Source organism: Misgurnus anguillicaudatus, chromosome 24, assembly GCF_027580225.2.
Source record: "Misgurnus anguillicaudatus chromosome 24, ASM2758022v2, whole genome shotgun sequence".
NCBI classification, from domain to species: Eukaryota; Metazoa; Chordata; class Actinopteri; order Cypriniformes; family Cobitidae; genus Misgurnus; species Misgurnus anguillicaudatus.
This window is the reverse complement of record NC_073360.2, coordinates 7459510-7476850: the sequence shown is the minus strand read 5'-3', so window position 1 is coordinate 7476850 and position 17341 is coordinate 7459510. Positions and strand designations below refer to the sequence as shown.

At 41.3% G+C, this 17341-nt stretch overlaps 1 protein-coding gene across 2 annotated transcripts in view; it reads right to left on the bottom strand.

The window, feature by feature from the left end:
* LOC129437571 (complement C2) overlaps window positions 1–17341 on the bottom strand; it is a 139090-nt gene that overhangs the window by 107086 nt on the left and 14663 nt on the right. The window contains exons 11-14 of one of the 2 annotated variants that reach the window (XM_055195774.2): window positions 9846–9983; window positions 3069–3302; window positions 1745–1892; window positions 5–81 (exon numbers count right to left, since the gene is read on the bottom strand). The exons of the other annotated variant lie outside the window; for it this stretch is intronic. Of the exons in view, the coding sequence (XP_055051749.2) occupies window positions 5–81; window positions 1745–1892; window positions 3069–3302; window positions 9846–9983 (597 nt within the window). The remainder of the gene's footprint in view (window positions 1–4; window positions 82–1744; window positions 1893–3068; window positions 3303–9845; window positions 9984–17341) is intronic. 2 annotated transcript variants of the gene reach the window in all.

The window sequence follows — 17341 nt, the reverse complement described above, 5'->3', positions numbered from 1 at the left end:
TTACTGTGCTGGTCACATGTGGCATCAGGATCCATTTTGAGAGCTCGATTTGAAGATTTAGTACAAGGCAAACAAATAGGCCTGCATACAACATTGTCAGTGTAATTTGCTCATTGGCAATGCAGAAACATTCACTACACTTATATTTATTATAAAACAGTGCTTAATACTGATTGGCCAAAAGCCAAGAGTTTATAAAACACTGTTATGGTCTCAACACACAGCTATTGATGACAGCTAATGTTACTGTTTATATGTAATCCAGTCTGTGAAAACTCAGCTAAAGTCTTTTTTTGTGCTTCACTGTTTAATACAGTATATAATATCATCCTAAAGAATATTGTCTGAAAATATAATCTTGTTATCTTTAATATTGACTGAGTAGGATCATTTCAAAGGTTGAAATAAATATGAGAAATCAAACTTTAAACCTCATCTCATCATTAGATTATGAGACTTTAGACCTGTATTTCACAGAAAGACTCAGATATTGCAACAGAAGAATAGAAATTGATGATTTTACTTTATATAAATTTTTACTTTATCCTCTTGAATTAAACGGTTACCACATAACAAAGAAATAGGCACTTGAGACGGTGCCACATTATAGATCCCTTCAAGGTTTGTAAACATTGAATGACTATCGGGTGCGCGCGCAGCATGGGGTCAAACTGTTCATACCATCGAGGCTTTATAATTTAATCTAAGAGGGCTGAAAAATGATGACTTACCTCAAATGAAGTGAGCACTACAAACACAAGCCTCTTTGATCTTTGCATTGTCCCAGTCTGCACGTTAATTGCTTGCAGCCGCAGATGTTGTATTTATTTGTTTTTGAGATTCTGCAGGAATCCCGAAAAAACGTAACGGCAGACCTGGTGCGATTTTCAAAGCCCACGACGCAAGTAAGCATTTTTGATGATACCGAATAATACGCAACTCAATCTGCTGTAATGACTTTTCTGACCCCGACATGCGCAGTGGAAACCGCCTGTGACGTGAACTGTGAAGGGGTCTAAAAATTTGGTCACATAGCTGTAGGGCTGTGCAATTAATAGTTTTTCTATTTTGGCAGATTTCGATTTCTGTCTTTGTCTCTTTCTCTTGCACATCGGACTGATGTGTTTATAATGCACTCCTGAAGGCACCACTGCTTTGACACGTGTAGCCTTCTGCAACAACACTAAATAAATGCATTGAATTGAGTTAAATGTTTATATGTATGCGTGTGTACATATAAATGCATGTTTTTACAGTCATATAATCATAAAAAAATATTCGGGATTATGATTTTTACTAAAATAATCGGGATTATGATTTTTACCATAATTGAGCAGCCCTACATAGCTGATGTACATATCACCCTTGTTTATAAATACCAATATAGCACAACCTCAAGAGCCTTAAAGACACTAGAAAATATAGTGAAACTGATTCAACCGTGATAGAAGAACCTAAAGCATTTGTAAAAAAAATTCTTCAGAAAACACAATTGTATTTATGGACACATTACAGACAATACAGCCATCAATGGGCCAGGGTACATGAAAATTACTTCTATCCGGTTTAAAAAGCATACCAGAGAATTCCCAGATAGCCTGTGTAATGTAGGAAGTAATTTTTAGTGGCAACTTTGAATTCGTCATAAAGTATGAGTGGTTGTGTTCAAACATTTTGCTGGTAGTGTATTGTATAATAAAAATTCACTTTCTGCAAAAATTGATGTGATGTAATTTAACCTTACCTTGCCTTTAAAGATATTGTAATTTTTTTGCTAAGCTTAACCAGAGCAATGTCATAGTCATAAAACTCCTTCACATTCTTGTCTTTAAGGCCATTCAAATCAAACCGTGGATGGAGAATTAGTTTTATTGCTTTACATTCGCCATTTCCTTTGTAAAAGAAGAGAATCATTGTCATAATGTAGTTTACTGTAATATGAAACCAAAAGTGAGACTTTTCAGTGCATTGAAAAGATTTCTGTGCTGCCTTACATGTTTAAGTTTAATCAACTTGAATTTATTAGGCATTTCAACTTACAGTTTTTATCTTGACTAATTATGCTGCATTTACACCAACCGCGGTAGAGGCGTGAAGCGCGAGTGATTTCAATGTTAAGTCAATGTGAAGGCGCGTTGACGCGCGTCAGGAGGTCCCGCGGCGCGGAAGAGGCGTTCGCCGCGGCGCGGAAGAGGCGTTTCCGCCTAGGCGCGAATTTAGCTTTTTGCGGTTCACGCGAATTCGCGGCTGACGCCCGAGTTGAAAAATGTGAAGTTTGGCGGAATTTCGCTTCGCGTTAACCAATCAGGAGCCTGCTTGCTGCTGTGGTGGCAGCCCTGCCCGGAGTCACTCATTCAACCAACACTTGATATTGTCCATAAGCAGTCACCCGGAGCTATAAGTTCTTATTTCTATAGGAGACAGGAATAAAAAGGACCTCGCTTGAAAGAGTGTCAGTGAGGACATCGGGCAACCTGGTAAGCTGTAATACACACTTCTCTTTTGAGTCACGTGACGTTTATCGACCCGCGCTGTTTATTTTCCCCTATAGTAAGGTTACCACGTACAAACCGGTAACTCTCTCGATAAATGCACAATCAACATCAGTTATCTTGCAAACAGACAACCGCATAGCACTTGCCCCTGCCACAAGAAGCGGAGTTTGCCTCTGACGCGCATCTGCTTGCTTTTTCCGAGCGTCTACTCCGCTCTACACGCGCGAATGCATTCAAAGTGTTCAAGCGGCAAATTAGACGCGGTAGATGCGATTTTGACGCCCAAAACACGGTTGGTGTATACTCAGCATAAGGATGAGTTGCTATATCTCATAAAACATAATTAAAATAAGTCAAAGTAATTTTATAAGTTATAGCAACTCATCTCATCAAGATAAAATATAGCAAGCCGAAATGTCTTGTAAATCCAAAATCATTAAACTCAATATCATATTTGATGTTTATATATTTTATATGCTTATATATTCTGTATGTACAGGATGAAAAATGGATTTTATGTTTAGGTTTTTTTGTTAATGTCAGTGTAGTGACTAACAGTAACTTAATTCTTACCATGGCTAACAAATACATCAGAAGCATCTGCAAATGATAGAGATTTATCATTATTCACTCTCACTAAACACTGGGCGGCTGTCAACACCCAGCTCTCAGTCAGTATGGAGCCTCTACATGTTTTAGTAGTCGAACCAAAATAGAAAATCTTGACATGCCAAGGTTTGGTATAAGCCTTTTTAAATGAAGCAGTTTCCTCTTGTGCCACTCCACACTTAGTCACAGCAGAATCATCTGGAAACAGAAAGCATGTTAACACCTTTCATTGAATTTAAACTTCAGAAAAATATCATCTTATAAAAATCAGCTTTCGCAACTATAAAATTTATATTATACATTTCTGTCAAATCTTATAAACTAATTTATGACTGTAATGAACTTTGTTAATGAGCACTGACCCCATGATTTAAGCCCCCTGGTAGCAGAGTAGTGGGTCAGACCAGTTTTTTCTTTACGACTACACTTTTTGCAGTTTTGGTTATAACACACACACAAAACATATGGGTACCATACCCACCAGCTGCTCCCTGAGTGCTGCCCACTGCTCTGTGTGTGTGTGTGTGTGTGTGTGTGTGTGTGTGTGTGTGTGTGTACCTGGTAATTATCACATTGTGGGGACCAATTGTCTCCACAAAAATAGGAATACCAGTGTTTTTGTGACCTTGTGGGGACATTTTGATGTCCCCATGAGGAAACAAGCTTATAAATCAAACAGAATAATGTTTCTTGAAAATGTGAAGTAGTAGAAGGGTTTCTGTGATGGTTGGGGTTAGGGAATGGGGTAGGTAAGGGGAATAGAATATACAGTTTGTACGGTATAAAATGCATTACGTCTATGGAATGTCCCCACAAAACATGGAAACCAGAATGTGTGTGTGTGTGTGTGTGTGTGTGTGTGTGTGTGTGTGTGTGTGTGTGTGTGTGTGTGTGTGTGCAGGGGTGCCGAATTGGGGGGGGGGGGGGGTAAGGGGTACCCAGGGACCGAGGCGAGGGGGGACTTAGAAGTCACTAACATTGATATAGCATTTATGTACAAATAAAAAAAGTTCCTGTGCAAAACTAAACTTGTAGTTAGGCACTGGTTTGAGTCAAAAGTTTGGTTTTTCAGTAAGAGTGAATGGTTTTGAGTGTAGAGCTTCATTTCGACCTGAAAATAGGATATTTGGATAATTGTGTGAGATGTTATAAAATTGTGTTTACTGTTTTGAGAATATGAGGCATAGTTTCAAGAAATGTGTTTAAGCAACCGAGAAAAACTGTAAATATAGAAATAACCGATCATAACAACAAACAGCTTTCTTTCGTGCTAGCTACGATCTACAGACCTCCAGGGCCACCACACAGACTTTCTTAAAGAAATTGCAGATTTCCTGTCTGAGCTAGTAGTCACTGTAGATAAAGCTCTTATCGATGGGGACTTTATTATCCACGTTGATAACCCAAAAGATGCGTTAGGACTAGCGTTTATAGATGTTCTAAATTCTCTCAGTATTACTCAAAATGTGTCAGGGCCCGCACATACCCGTAAACACAAATTAGACTTAATTCTGTCACTTGGGACATCAAAATATCACCTCAGAGCGATGCTGTTTCAGACCACAGCCTTGTCTCGTACACCATACTTTTAGATAGGATCATAAAGTCCACAACATGTTACCGATACGCCAGAACAATAATTTTCACCACTAAAGATTTATTAGCACTCTTTAAGACCTGTCCTAGATGAAACATGTATCAGATAACCATGAAGATCAGGGCCCGGGTCCTCAAAACGTTCTTATCGCTAAGTAGTTCTTAACCTATTCATTAACCTCTCTCTTAACCCTATGGCACGATTCCTGACACGTTGGTATGCTAATTATATCTTCTGTAAGTCACATTTTCGTAAGGTTTGTCTGGACCATTCATAAGCTCTCTCTTAGCGTTGTTTGAGCCCAAGACGCTAGTCGCTGCCACTGTGCAGCAGTCTTTAGAAATCAGCGCAGCGCAGTACAAGTCAAACTATGGTATAATGTTGACAATGTTGTGGCTCATCAATGATTTTATCCTATGGACATTTTAAGACTTATAATAAAATATGTTTGCAATGGATACAGGACTATTTATGCAGTTGAACTTTATTTGGTATCAGAACTAATGAATCAAAGACGGCGCTGGTGTTGTGTCGAAGTTTGTTTGCGGTCGAAGTCTGTTCCCTTTATGTTTCTTATAGTGTTTTCATCATGTTACGTTGGTAACACTTTACAATAAGGTTCATTAGTTAACATTAATTAATGTATTACCTAACATAAACAAACCATGATCAATACATTTGTTACAGTATTTATTCATCTTTGTTAATGTTAGTTAATAGAAATAAAGCTTTTAATTGTTTGTTCATGTTAGTTCACAGTGCATTAACTAATGTTAACAAGATTTTAATGAAGTATTAGTAATTGTTGAAATTAACATTAACAAAGATGAATAAATGCTGTATAAGTGCAGTTCATTATTAGTTAATGTTAACTAATGTAGTTAACTAATGTTAACTAATGAACCTTATTGTAAAGTGTTACCATTACGTTTATAATTTATTTAGAAAGATTAAAGATTTGAATTGGTTATACTGAAATATATCATGTATTCTATAATACAATTTATTAATTATTTCATACATTTGACAGTTTTATATTAGGGTATGTTTTTAAACATATAGCCTGTTTTTTTTTTCTTTTTTTTCTCTACTGTTTGTTTTTAAAATGCTATGTTTGCATACATAATAAATATATATTATACATTTAATATGATTCATACTGTAAAAATAATTGACTTACCATTAAGAACAATAAAGATACATTACATAAATGCACACATACATCTCAGTAGCCATTAAAACTCTGAATGTATATAAAGAATAAACGTATGTGATTAAAACGCTATAAAAAAACTACACTAACCCTCAATTTCCACCGACTGCGGAAAAGCTGCGGATCCGCTGCGCAACGGCGGCGGAGTCAATCGGTTTCCATTCAAGTCAATGTGTGTATTTCCACTGACTGCGTTCCGAAGCCACAGCTCCGGCCATCCGCAGCCCTCCGGCACAAATACGCAGAGCTTCTATTTTTGACGGATGCCGGACAGCTCCGCAGGGCGGAGCCATGACTTTATCGCGTGATCATACCTGAATTCGCGAGATCTCGTGTTGTGATCTGGGCTGGTTTGTAATAACGTCATAATTTAACGTCATAATGGGCGGAGACAGAACTAGATATCACGCGATCTTCATGTGAATTTGCGAGAACTCACGGGTCCTCGTCACTTCAGCCGCTCTGCAACAAATACGGATCCGGTGGGTATTGGCAGACCGCGGAGTGCGGAGCCGTAACGCAGCGGAGCCGATCTGCAGCCGCTCCGCAGTCGGTGGAAATCCGGGGTAAATGGAAATATAGGGGGAACAGACTTCAACACAACACCGGCCGCAGAGCCTTTTAGTCCATGCCAATTTTTTTATTCTGCAAAACTTAAGCTCTTTTAACATTTTGCCTGACGTGTCTATATTAGAAAAAATGTCGCCTCTCAAGACAACTCATTATGGAGCTGCTGGACCTTATTCTCTATCTAACTCTCTCTCTCTGTTCATTGTAGATAGGTTGCTTTTTATTAAAAACATTAACCAATGGCAATCAATACTGCATTAAACAGAAGTAACTGCAGCTGCTTGCCAATCAATTCTGATTGCAAAGTACCTTACCATTAATATAAAAATGTATTACATAATTTTTGTTGTTAAACCCATGTCAAGAAGCGGCACAAGTGGCACAACGGGATAAGGACGGTGGATGATTAGCGAGGGATACCTGGTTTGTCTACCTGTATTACAGACAATTTGATAATTTAATTAATAGTTTTAATTAATTTTACGGATAACTTAAACTATGTTTAAATAAATGTTACTGGAATAATTTGAGTAATGTTTCATTTGCATAGAACTGTCACGGTGATCTGTGTCATGTTTTGTGTCTGTTCTATATTGTCATCACCTGGACACTTGTTAATTATCACATCATTCATTCCACCTGTGTGTCATTAGTCTTTGTGTATTTATACCAGTGTTTGTGTCAAACTCATTGCCGGATCATTGTCATTGCAACCATGTCTGTTCCCTGTTTTGGATGTTCCTGTGTTTGGTTACCTGTTACTCCTCGTGTTATTATTTCCAGTTTTATCATTAAATGTTATTTATATTTTGAACTCTGCATTTGCGTCCTGTCACTCCACCTGTGTCATGACAGAATGATCTGGCCATATTGGACGCAGCAGGTTCACGGAGGGCGGCTCCCCCAGGAGTTTCGTCGAGGGGGAGTAGTGACATCGGGGTTCGGTCATCAGCCCCGATGTCTCTTGGGGACCACCGTGAGCGATCGCTCGCTCCTGCGGGCCTGCGGGAGGAGGATCGGCCCAGGCGGTCCCCCAACGGTTGAGTCGTCGTCGACGGTCCCTCGGAGGACCACCATCCTGCTCGCAGGGGGATCCGGAACGGACCACGCCCGATCATTTCCCCGGGGTGGCTACCGAGCGAGGGTCTCCGTTTCCGCGAGGGGATGGGAGATGATTTCCGGGGGCATCTGATCGTCGACGATTCCCAGGAGGGGGGTAATTCGTCTGCCTCGGTTCTCGGAGCGATCGCTCTGGTTCTCCTGGCGCAGTCCGGCCAACCGTCCTGTTGGTCTCATCCCGGCGGCTGCCGGCTTCGCCAGGGTCCCCAAGCCCTCCACCCCTCGCTTGGACTCTCGCTACCAGACTTTGTTTTTGATTTGTGTTTATGTGAGTGTCTGGTAGCCACTCGTAGAGGGAGGGGTTATGTCACGGTGATCCGTGTCTAGATTTGTTTCTGTTCTATATTGTCATCACCTGGACACTTGTTAATTATCACATCATTCATTCCACCTGTGTGTCATTAGTCTTTGTGTATTTATACCAGTGTTTGTGTCAAACTCATTGCCGGATCATTGTCATTGCAACCATGTCTGTTCCCTGTTTTGGATGTTCCTGTGTTTGGTTACCTGTTACTCCTCGTGTTATTATTTCCAGTTTTATCATTAAATGTTATTTATATTTTGAACTCTGCGTTTGCGTCCTGTCACTCCACCTGTGTCATGACAAGAACGTGTTGTCTTTCTTAACGCCGTAATGCACCTTCGCGTGAAGTGGAAAATCGATTCCTGAGCAATCGGTCCCAAATAATTCAGCACCTTCACTTCAGACAGCGCCTTTGTTATGTCAAACTTAGAAGCAGCAACTCAAAACCATTCACTTACTTAAAAACCAACAATTTCCCTCAGACAACACACAAGCTTTCAAAAACACACACACTACAACATAGTATTACACACTGGTGCAATAAATTCAAAACAATATATCCCAAACTGTTAAGTTGCTTGTGGTTCTCCCTCTAAAAAACCTTTTCACATGACCAAAAAAGACACAATCAATGTATGCATTAGCATACATCTATCTGTTTTCCTCTCTGAAGGCTCTGAAGATGAAGGCAACAGTGAAGCGACTCAAATTAGGCTTTACTCCATGCTCAGCCTCTCTCAGTGTCATACCATGGACAAGGACATGGTCAGCTAGAGTGGCTTAAATTTCATCTGAGACTGCTTGTCCCCTATGCCCTTTGTCTCCCTACTCCTCTTTCACCACGTCCCCCTCCTCTTCCCCCTCCTTCACCATGTCCTCTTCCTCCTCCTTCACCACGTCCTCCTTCTTTCCCTCTTCCTCTCACTCCTCCTCTTCCTCCTCCTTCTCCTCAACCTATTCCTTAATTTCTCTGTGGATCCATTGTTCCAAAGCTCAGTGAACTGATTCAGACCCTTTTATCTATCTGTTGAAGGATCTGATTTATGTGTGTTCAATTTTGACTTTTTGTGTTTCCACCTTGGTAATTGTTTGCTAATTGAGCCTAAGCTGTGCTGACTTGAGTGAACAGTTTTGAATGCTAGTGCTTTCCATATAACCACATGGTGTAATGTCACTGAGAAATGTAGGGATTTGTGTGTAGAGTTTTGAAGTAAAAGTTAACCAAATCTGACTCATGTGTTAAAGCAGGAAAGTAGCATTTATAGTTCAACAAAATGATTGTGCTTCTTGAAAAATGGCATTATGGTTTTGAAATTTTAGTTCAAAAGCTTGGTTATAGTATTTTAGCAATCGAAAAAAAAACTGTAAAACACAACACTGTGTTACACTGCATTACATGCGAATGGCTCCTATGCGAATGGCTCCTATTCTGCCGTGGAGGTCAACACCACTGATCTACTGGCCGTCCTTCAACGTGATGCCCAGCCGATGCCTGACCAATGACCACAGACGGAACCCGTTTAATCTCCTTATCCGTTTAAATATATATATATATATATATATATATATATATATATATATATATATATATATATATATATATATATATATACAGTATATATATATATATATATATATATATATATATATATATATATATATATATATATATATATATATATATATAGTTTTTTTTCTTCCTAGGATTTTTTGTTCCTCTCAGGCTAAAAAAAAGTCAGGAGGTTTTTCTCCTAGGGGGTTTTTAACCCAGGGGAGTCAGCCGACATTGGCTTAACTTAGCACCCTCTTGTATACGATACATTATTAATACGCTTGCTATACAAATAAAATTGAATTGAATTGTGGGCGTGTGTTCATAACTGCAGTGCATGTGTTTGCTTGTTTTCTAAGTTGAGTTGAGTTGTTGAGTTTACTTACTGATCATGTTGTTGAACACAGATCCTAAGTGGTCATAGGTTTTCAGAACAAACATATGCTTCTCATGTTTCTTGCAAGAGGCAATGGTGTTCAGCTCCTCTTTATTTATTTTATCTCCCACAGCAAACACATAAACATCTGTGGAACAAACAAATGTACACAACTGTCAAGACAACAATGAGCTTTGTTCACATTGCAGGATAAATCATTTTTTCCTATTTCTAATTTCAATAAACAGACCATTTAAATTGTTACAGCGCATGTTACATGTGGAAAGATCTTAATGCATCTACTCAAATAATGTATATGTAAAATGCACTGTGAGTTGCTTTGATTAAAAGCATTTGATGTGTTTCATGAGTTCATATCCACGTCTTAACATCTGACACAAACAAAAAAATTATAAATGTATCTTTTATATTGGTGTCACTATGAGTAACAACCAGTTCCATGTACAAAAATAGGATTTTTTTCTGTTTGTATGAACAGAGCCTTAAATTGTTTAGCAGAGCCCAAGCTGCTAGAAGACATTCTTGGTCAAAGTGGTCAAAAATGCTCTGGGCTGGGACCCGCCATCTCCTTCTGCACCTGGGGTGCCAACCAAAATGGCACATGAGTACCGAAGGTATAAACAATCAAGCAGCCTGCAGCAACCCAGCTCTTTGCCGATTTCAAATGGCGATGGTGGTAAAAGCTGGCCAAGCCGCGGAATTGCAATGCTTTGCAAAAGTCTGGAATTGGCAACTTGGTGATGGCTCAAAACTTGGTGGTATCGGATGAGATAATAAACCCTAATGTGAATGCACTTTTTCAGCTTGACAAAGAGAAGAATCTCCAAAAAGTGGCAAATTAGCTGGTTGGTGGTAGAAGATGGGCTGGAGGTTGTATGTGGCAATCACATTATGAAACTTGTCTTTGGTCCCTCCTTTGCAGAACATGTCTCACATTGCAGCCTCTTTCAAGGCAAGGTGGTCACTAATGTCCTGAACAGAAGGGGGCCAGAGGAACCCCAATACTAGGCCTTACTATTCAGCAGGGGGATGACAAACGTAATCTTAGCCCCTCCGAGACACAAGATTGCGTCTGCAAGGCTCCGTGCATTGACTATAGGAAGAACGCCTGACTACTATGCTAGCAAGGTGGACTGTTGACCAATGGTTGGGGGGCTGCAACAAGGAGTGGTCTATGCAATCTTGAGGCTTGTTCCCTCTTGAGCTCATGGATCTGAGCAGTGAGGTCAACAATCTGAACGGACATCATTCAACTCGTGTTGAGGGTTGCTCAGTTGCATGGCAATTCACAACTACACTATTAATAAACAGGTAGGGTTGTGCCGATGGACGATATCATCGTCCACTGTGATGGTTGACTGACATCACGATGGAGAGACACCATCGTGATGCCAAGCCCCCTCTCTACTCCGCTGCGAGTCGACATACACTAACTCTCTTCTATAGACTATAGTTAACCTAAAATCTTTGCGGGAATTGCTCTATAAATTAAATTGAAAATATAACTAATGCATATATGCTATTTTAAATACTGTAGTCTATGCCTGAGACGTGACGTGTGTTTGTCTGTGAAAATATCCTGTCAGGCATTTGATCTTGACATTGCTAGAATCTTGTCTTTTTACATGTTGTACATTTATCTTAAAATAATTAATTTTGTACAAGAAAACAGCCCATATTAATCATTTATTAGTAGCCTATTGTAGTGTCTCGGGAAATTGTGCTCATTGTTACATAGCTATGAGGCTATACTGCACTGAAGCGGCAGTTTAAGATATTATTCACCGAACGCCAAGAACAAGAAAACGGGAACAACACTCCGACCGAAACGCGGGATTTACATACGCAGACCATGTTTAAATTTCGATGTTTCTGGCCAAAAATACCAACTTGTTCACTTTGTCTAGTTTTTAATTAGCTGTGGATTGAAGTGCTGGCTGCTCCCCGCGTTGCTGAAGACCCGCTTTGACGGAGTACTGGTGGCAGATATATGCACAGATATTTAGTCTATGTGCAACCTATTGGAAAGCGCGGAGGAGTCATTGGGTTAGTAGAATAATTAATTATAGCTTTTAATTAGAAGAAAAGAATATTTATGTATAGAGATATTTTTAAAAAAGTGCACAACTCTTCTTAAGCGGAATGAAGCCACTTTTTACCTTTATGTGCATCCTATTAGAAAGAGTCATTAGTTGGGTTATAAAAGAACGAAATTATAGCTTTTAAGTACAAAATAGTATTTATGTAAAATTATATATTAAAATGAAAAGTGCACAACTCTTCTTAAGTGGAAGTAATAAAGTAAAATAACGAATAATAATTATGTAATAACGGAAAGTTAAAATACCCCCTGCCTAACGATATCATCGTCCATCGCGATGGTTTAACGTAACCATCGTCAACTGCCAATTGAGGGGACATCCCCCAACCCTATAAACAGGTAAACATAGCAAAGTCAAAAAACCTTCCCCGTGCCAGGGGTGTTCCAGGGGACTGACAGTGAAGTATGGACCAAGCCTCCACAGAACCACTGCCTGTGTTGGGATGTACTACATTACCCATAAGGCATTTGGGTGTATGACGTAATGCAAGAGGCGACTGCACTGGAGAGTGTGTCGCAGATGTTTACTGACTTACACATGTGTCGGATGTGTTAACTGTTGCTCATAATAAACCGTAGCAGATAAGAGCCATACACTTGTGTGTGTGTGTATGTGACATGGTGTCAGAAGTGCGTCGTACCCGCTTCACTAAATAAACGACGATGTCAATGTTTCAAGCCCCGGAGGCGTTTGACTTCAGCCAGCCCTCCGCATGGCCTCTGTGGATCCAACGCTTCGCACGATTTCGGATCGCAACTAAGTTGGACAAAGAGGAAGGTGATGTGCAAGTTAACTCACTGCTTTACGCCATGGGGACGGAGGCGGAGACAATATTCACCTCGTTTCGGTTCACAGAGGCTTCCCATTCCAGCGACTATAAGAAGGTAGTGGAAAAGTTTAACGACCATTTCATACCTCGCAGGAATGTTATACATGAACGCGCATGTTTTCATCAACGTATGCAAAAGACGGGTGAATCAGTGGAAGCTTTTGTGAGGGGATTATATGAGCTGGCGGAACATTGCGAGTTTGGAGCACAGAAAGACGAACACATTCGAGACAGACTGGTTATAGGGATAGCAGACCGGGGAGTGTCACAAAGGCTTCAGATGGAAAGCGAATTGACACTGGAGAGAGCAGTGCAGATGGCCCGCCAGGCAGAGCTCATAAAAACACAAAACTCGGCTGTGGTGATGTCTGCGGAAGTGGCTGCATTACAGCAGCGGTCCAGAGGAGTTAAACACTATAAGGCTGGTAAGAGAACAAACAATACAGGACAGCAAAGGGATAAGCAGACAGAAGAGAAAATGTGTTCACGCTGTAATAGATGTCATAGGCCACGCGAGTGCCCCGCATATAATAAACAATGCCGCAAATGCAGGAGACTGGGACATTTTGCTGCTGCCTGTCAAAGCAAAGCTGTGAGAGCTGTACACTTGCAATATAAAGAAGAAGATGACAGTGAGGCATATTTTCTTGGCAGCATTGAGAAAAGTGATTCAGAGTCTGATTGGCTGGTAAGTCTTCCAGTGTGCGGTAAAACGGTATCTTTCAAAATAGACACTGGGGCTGACATCACAATTATGTCCAAGGAGACGTACCAAGGGCTCCCACAGCGCCCCCCGTTGACCTAACAGTCCTGGTGGCAATGTGGAAACAATAGGAAAATTCTTAGCCGAGACTAAAAGAAACACAACTCGTCATCAGTTTTGGATTTATGTAGTGGATGGACGTTATACACACAACCTTCTCAGCAGAAGTGCAGCCTGTGCTATGAGATTAGTAGCCAGAGCAGATCACATTCATGCTGAACTTTTTGGAGAAATTGGCTTTCTGAACTGTAAACCAATAAAAATTGAACTTAAGCCTGATGTACAACCCTATAGCTTAGCTACACCAAGGAGGGTGCCCTTTCCCTTAATGCAAAAGGTAGATGAAGAGCTACAGAGGATGCAGTCTATGCAGATAATACGAGAAGTCACTCAGCCTACAGATTGGTGTGCCCCAATGGTCCCAGTAGTAAAGAAAAATGGGAATGTCAGGATATGTGTAGACTTGAAGCGCCTCAACAAAGCTGTGAAGAGGGAAAAATTCATACTGCCCACTTTGGAGGATGTTGCCGTAAAACTGACAGGAGCTAAAGTTTTTTCAACGTTGGACGCTTCCTCAGGATTTTGGCAAATCCCGTTGGATTACAGTAGTTCAATACTCACAACATTTATCACTCCAAGAGGCAGATTTTGTTTCCAGAGACTTCCCTTTGGAATCACATCAGCTCCGGAAATCTTCCAGAGGGAAATGTCCAAGCTACTGGAGGGACATGTAGGCTGTGTGGTAGTCATGGACGATGTTCTGGTGTATGGCAGAGACCAAGAGACACATGATAAGAATCTGGAGGCAGTCTTACAGACAATCCAGGAGTCTGGATTAAAGCTCAACAAAGACAAATGTCATTTTAGTAAGAAAGAAATCGTTTTCTTTGGACACATCATTAGTGGGGATGGAGTAAAACCTGATCCAGACAAGGTGAAAGCAATTACAGACCTGCCATGCCCCAAAGACCTCACCCAACTCAGACAGGTATTAGGTATGGTCAACTACCTTGGAAAGTTTCTTCCAGACTTGTCGACGGTGCTGCACCCACTCAATGAACTGTTAAAGAAAGATTCTGCATGGCTGTGGGACACACAACAACAGCAGGCCTTTGACAACATAAAGACAATGCTGTCTTCAGCTCCGGTTTTAGCTTTTTATGACATCACAAAACCTACCATTGTGTCTGCAGATGCCAGCAGTTTCGGACTGGGCGCCACTCTCCTGCAAATCCATGATGATAAACTACTTCCGGTGGCTTTCTGCTCCAGAACCCTGTCAAGTGCTGAGTTAAAATACTCTCAAATCGAAAAGGAATGCCTCGCTGCTGTCTGGGCATGTGAGCGGCTTGCGTGCTATTTGCTGGGTCTCGCTGAGTTTACACTGCAAACGGACCATAAGCCATTGGTCCCCCTGATTAACACCTATGATCTGGACAAAACACCTCTGCGCTGCCAACGTCTGCTGATGCGCCTGATGCGTTTCAATGTCAAAGCAGTACATGTTCCAGGAAAATCACTTGTCGTGGCCGATGCGCTGTCGCGCAACCCCTTAACTGGAACAGGAGTTCCTGATACTGAAGGTGATGTGCGTGCTTATGTGGAGGCTGTGATTCAATCTAAGCCAATATCAGAGGCAAAGCTGGACGCCATTCGTGAGGCCACATCCACAGACCCTACTATGAGGGAAGTAATGCGTTTCATTAATGAAGGCTGGCCACACCATGTGCCATCGGAGCTTAAGGCTTACCATGCAGAACGGGCATCATTGTGCAGGGCCGAGGGTCTGCTTTTACATGGTGACAGGATTGTGGTTCCTACTGCACAACGGCGAGAGATTCTTGTTCGCTTGCACGAGGGTCACTTGGGACTAAATAAATGCAGAGAACGGGCCAAAATGTCAGTCTGGTGGCCTGGCATCGGAAAAGATCTTCAGACGACAATTTCTCAATGTGCCTTCTGTCATGAGCACAGACCTACTCAGAGGAAAGAGCCCCTCATTACCACTCCACTTCCTCCCACTCCTTGGCACACCATAGGAGCGGATCTGTGTGAATATGGAGGTAAGAACTATTTAGTGGTCGTGGATTACTATTCTAGAGACATTGAACTTGCACATTTAAGCCTCACTAGCAGCCGCAGTGTGATCACTACGCTAAAAGGAATGTTCATTAGGTGTGGGATTCCGCATGAGTTACGCTCAGATAATGGTACCCAGTTCAGCAGCATGGACTTTGCAGACTTTTGTAATAGCTGGGGCATCCAACATGTTACTAGCAGCCCACACTTCCCACAGTCAAATGGGACTGTTGAGTGGGCTGTCAAGACAGCTAAACATATCTTACGTCAACCTGACCCTCAATTGGCACTTTTGAGTTACAGAGCCACTCCAATTACTGCCACTGGTGCAAGCCCTGCTCAGCTGATGCTGGGACGACAAATTCGCACTACACTGCCTGTCCTTGAGAAGACTTTGCGTCCACGCCATATCAGCTTTGAGCGGGTATTGGAAAAGGACAAAAAAGCTAAAGCAGCTTACAAACACTTCTTTGACAAAAGACATTCTGTTCGTACGCTTCCCTGCTTAAACCCAGGTGATCAAGTTCTCTTAAAGTTGGATGGGGAGAAAGCATGGTGCACATCAGGAACAGTGGTGAGGAAAACAAAGGAGCCACGATCCTATCTTGTTCAGACACAAAGTGGAGCTGTGTTAAGACGTAACAGGCGTCACCTCCAATTGGTAGAGCCCACAGAAACTGATTTTGGAAAGAATAATGTGGACAGTTCTACACCCAAACCACCTGCACAAACACACAGGAGCATTCTGTTCCTGTTATAAATGCAGAGCAAATTCCACCTGACTCTGTTCCTGGTTCTAAAATGACCTCTAGTGGCAGGTTAATAAAACTGCCAAACTGCCAGTGGCAGGTTAATAAAACTGCTAGAAGTGGAGGGAGACAAAAAGTCAGAAAGTACTGATAATGGCTAAAGGGTATTCAATGTATTTAGATGTTTATGAAACAGCATTCCTGTTAATGTTTTTGGCATTTCAGATTTCTTAATGTGGAGCAAAATGTTTGAAGTTCAACAGTATACAAGCCACAGTAATTTGTTTATTGAATGCACTTTCCCTTTAGTTATGGTTCATAAGTTAACTGATATTAACTGAGTTATGTGGGGATAGTTTTGTTAAAATGAAGATTGCATTCTGCACTTTAAAATGTATCTCTGTTGGGGGGGAGATGTGTTGGGATGTACTACATTACCCATAAGGCATTTGGGTGTATGACGTAATGCAAGAGGCGACTGCACTGGAGAGTGTGTCGCAGATGTTTACTGACTTACACATGTGTCGGATGTGTTAACTGTTGCTCATAATAAACCGTAGCAGATAAGAGCCATACACTTGTGTGTGTGTGTATGTGACACTGCCCAAAAACATTCATAATGGATAGTAGAGAAGGTGGGAACATAGGGAGAGTGTTACCAGTCGGAGCGGGCTACTAAATGCCCCTCCGGTGCGTTCCACCTCGAGGAGGTCCCCAAAAGCACCCCAATGACCAATTAGACGAAACAGGTGAGTAAAGTTAAAACAAATTTTATTTAAATAATTTAAAATGCTCTGGAGCAGGGGAAAAAGGGGAACATTTAAAAGGGCCTCTCCTTCTGTCCTCCACAGACTCTTGGTGGGTAAGGGGCCAAGTGCCGGGCCAGGCACTGCTTAGCAGGGAAAGGGGGGGGGGGAGACGGAGCTCCTCAACTTGGTCCTTGTACCCGTGGTGCCCTCTTTG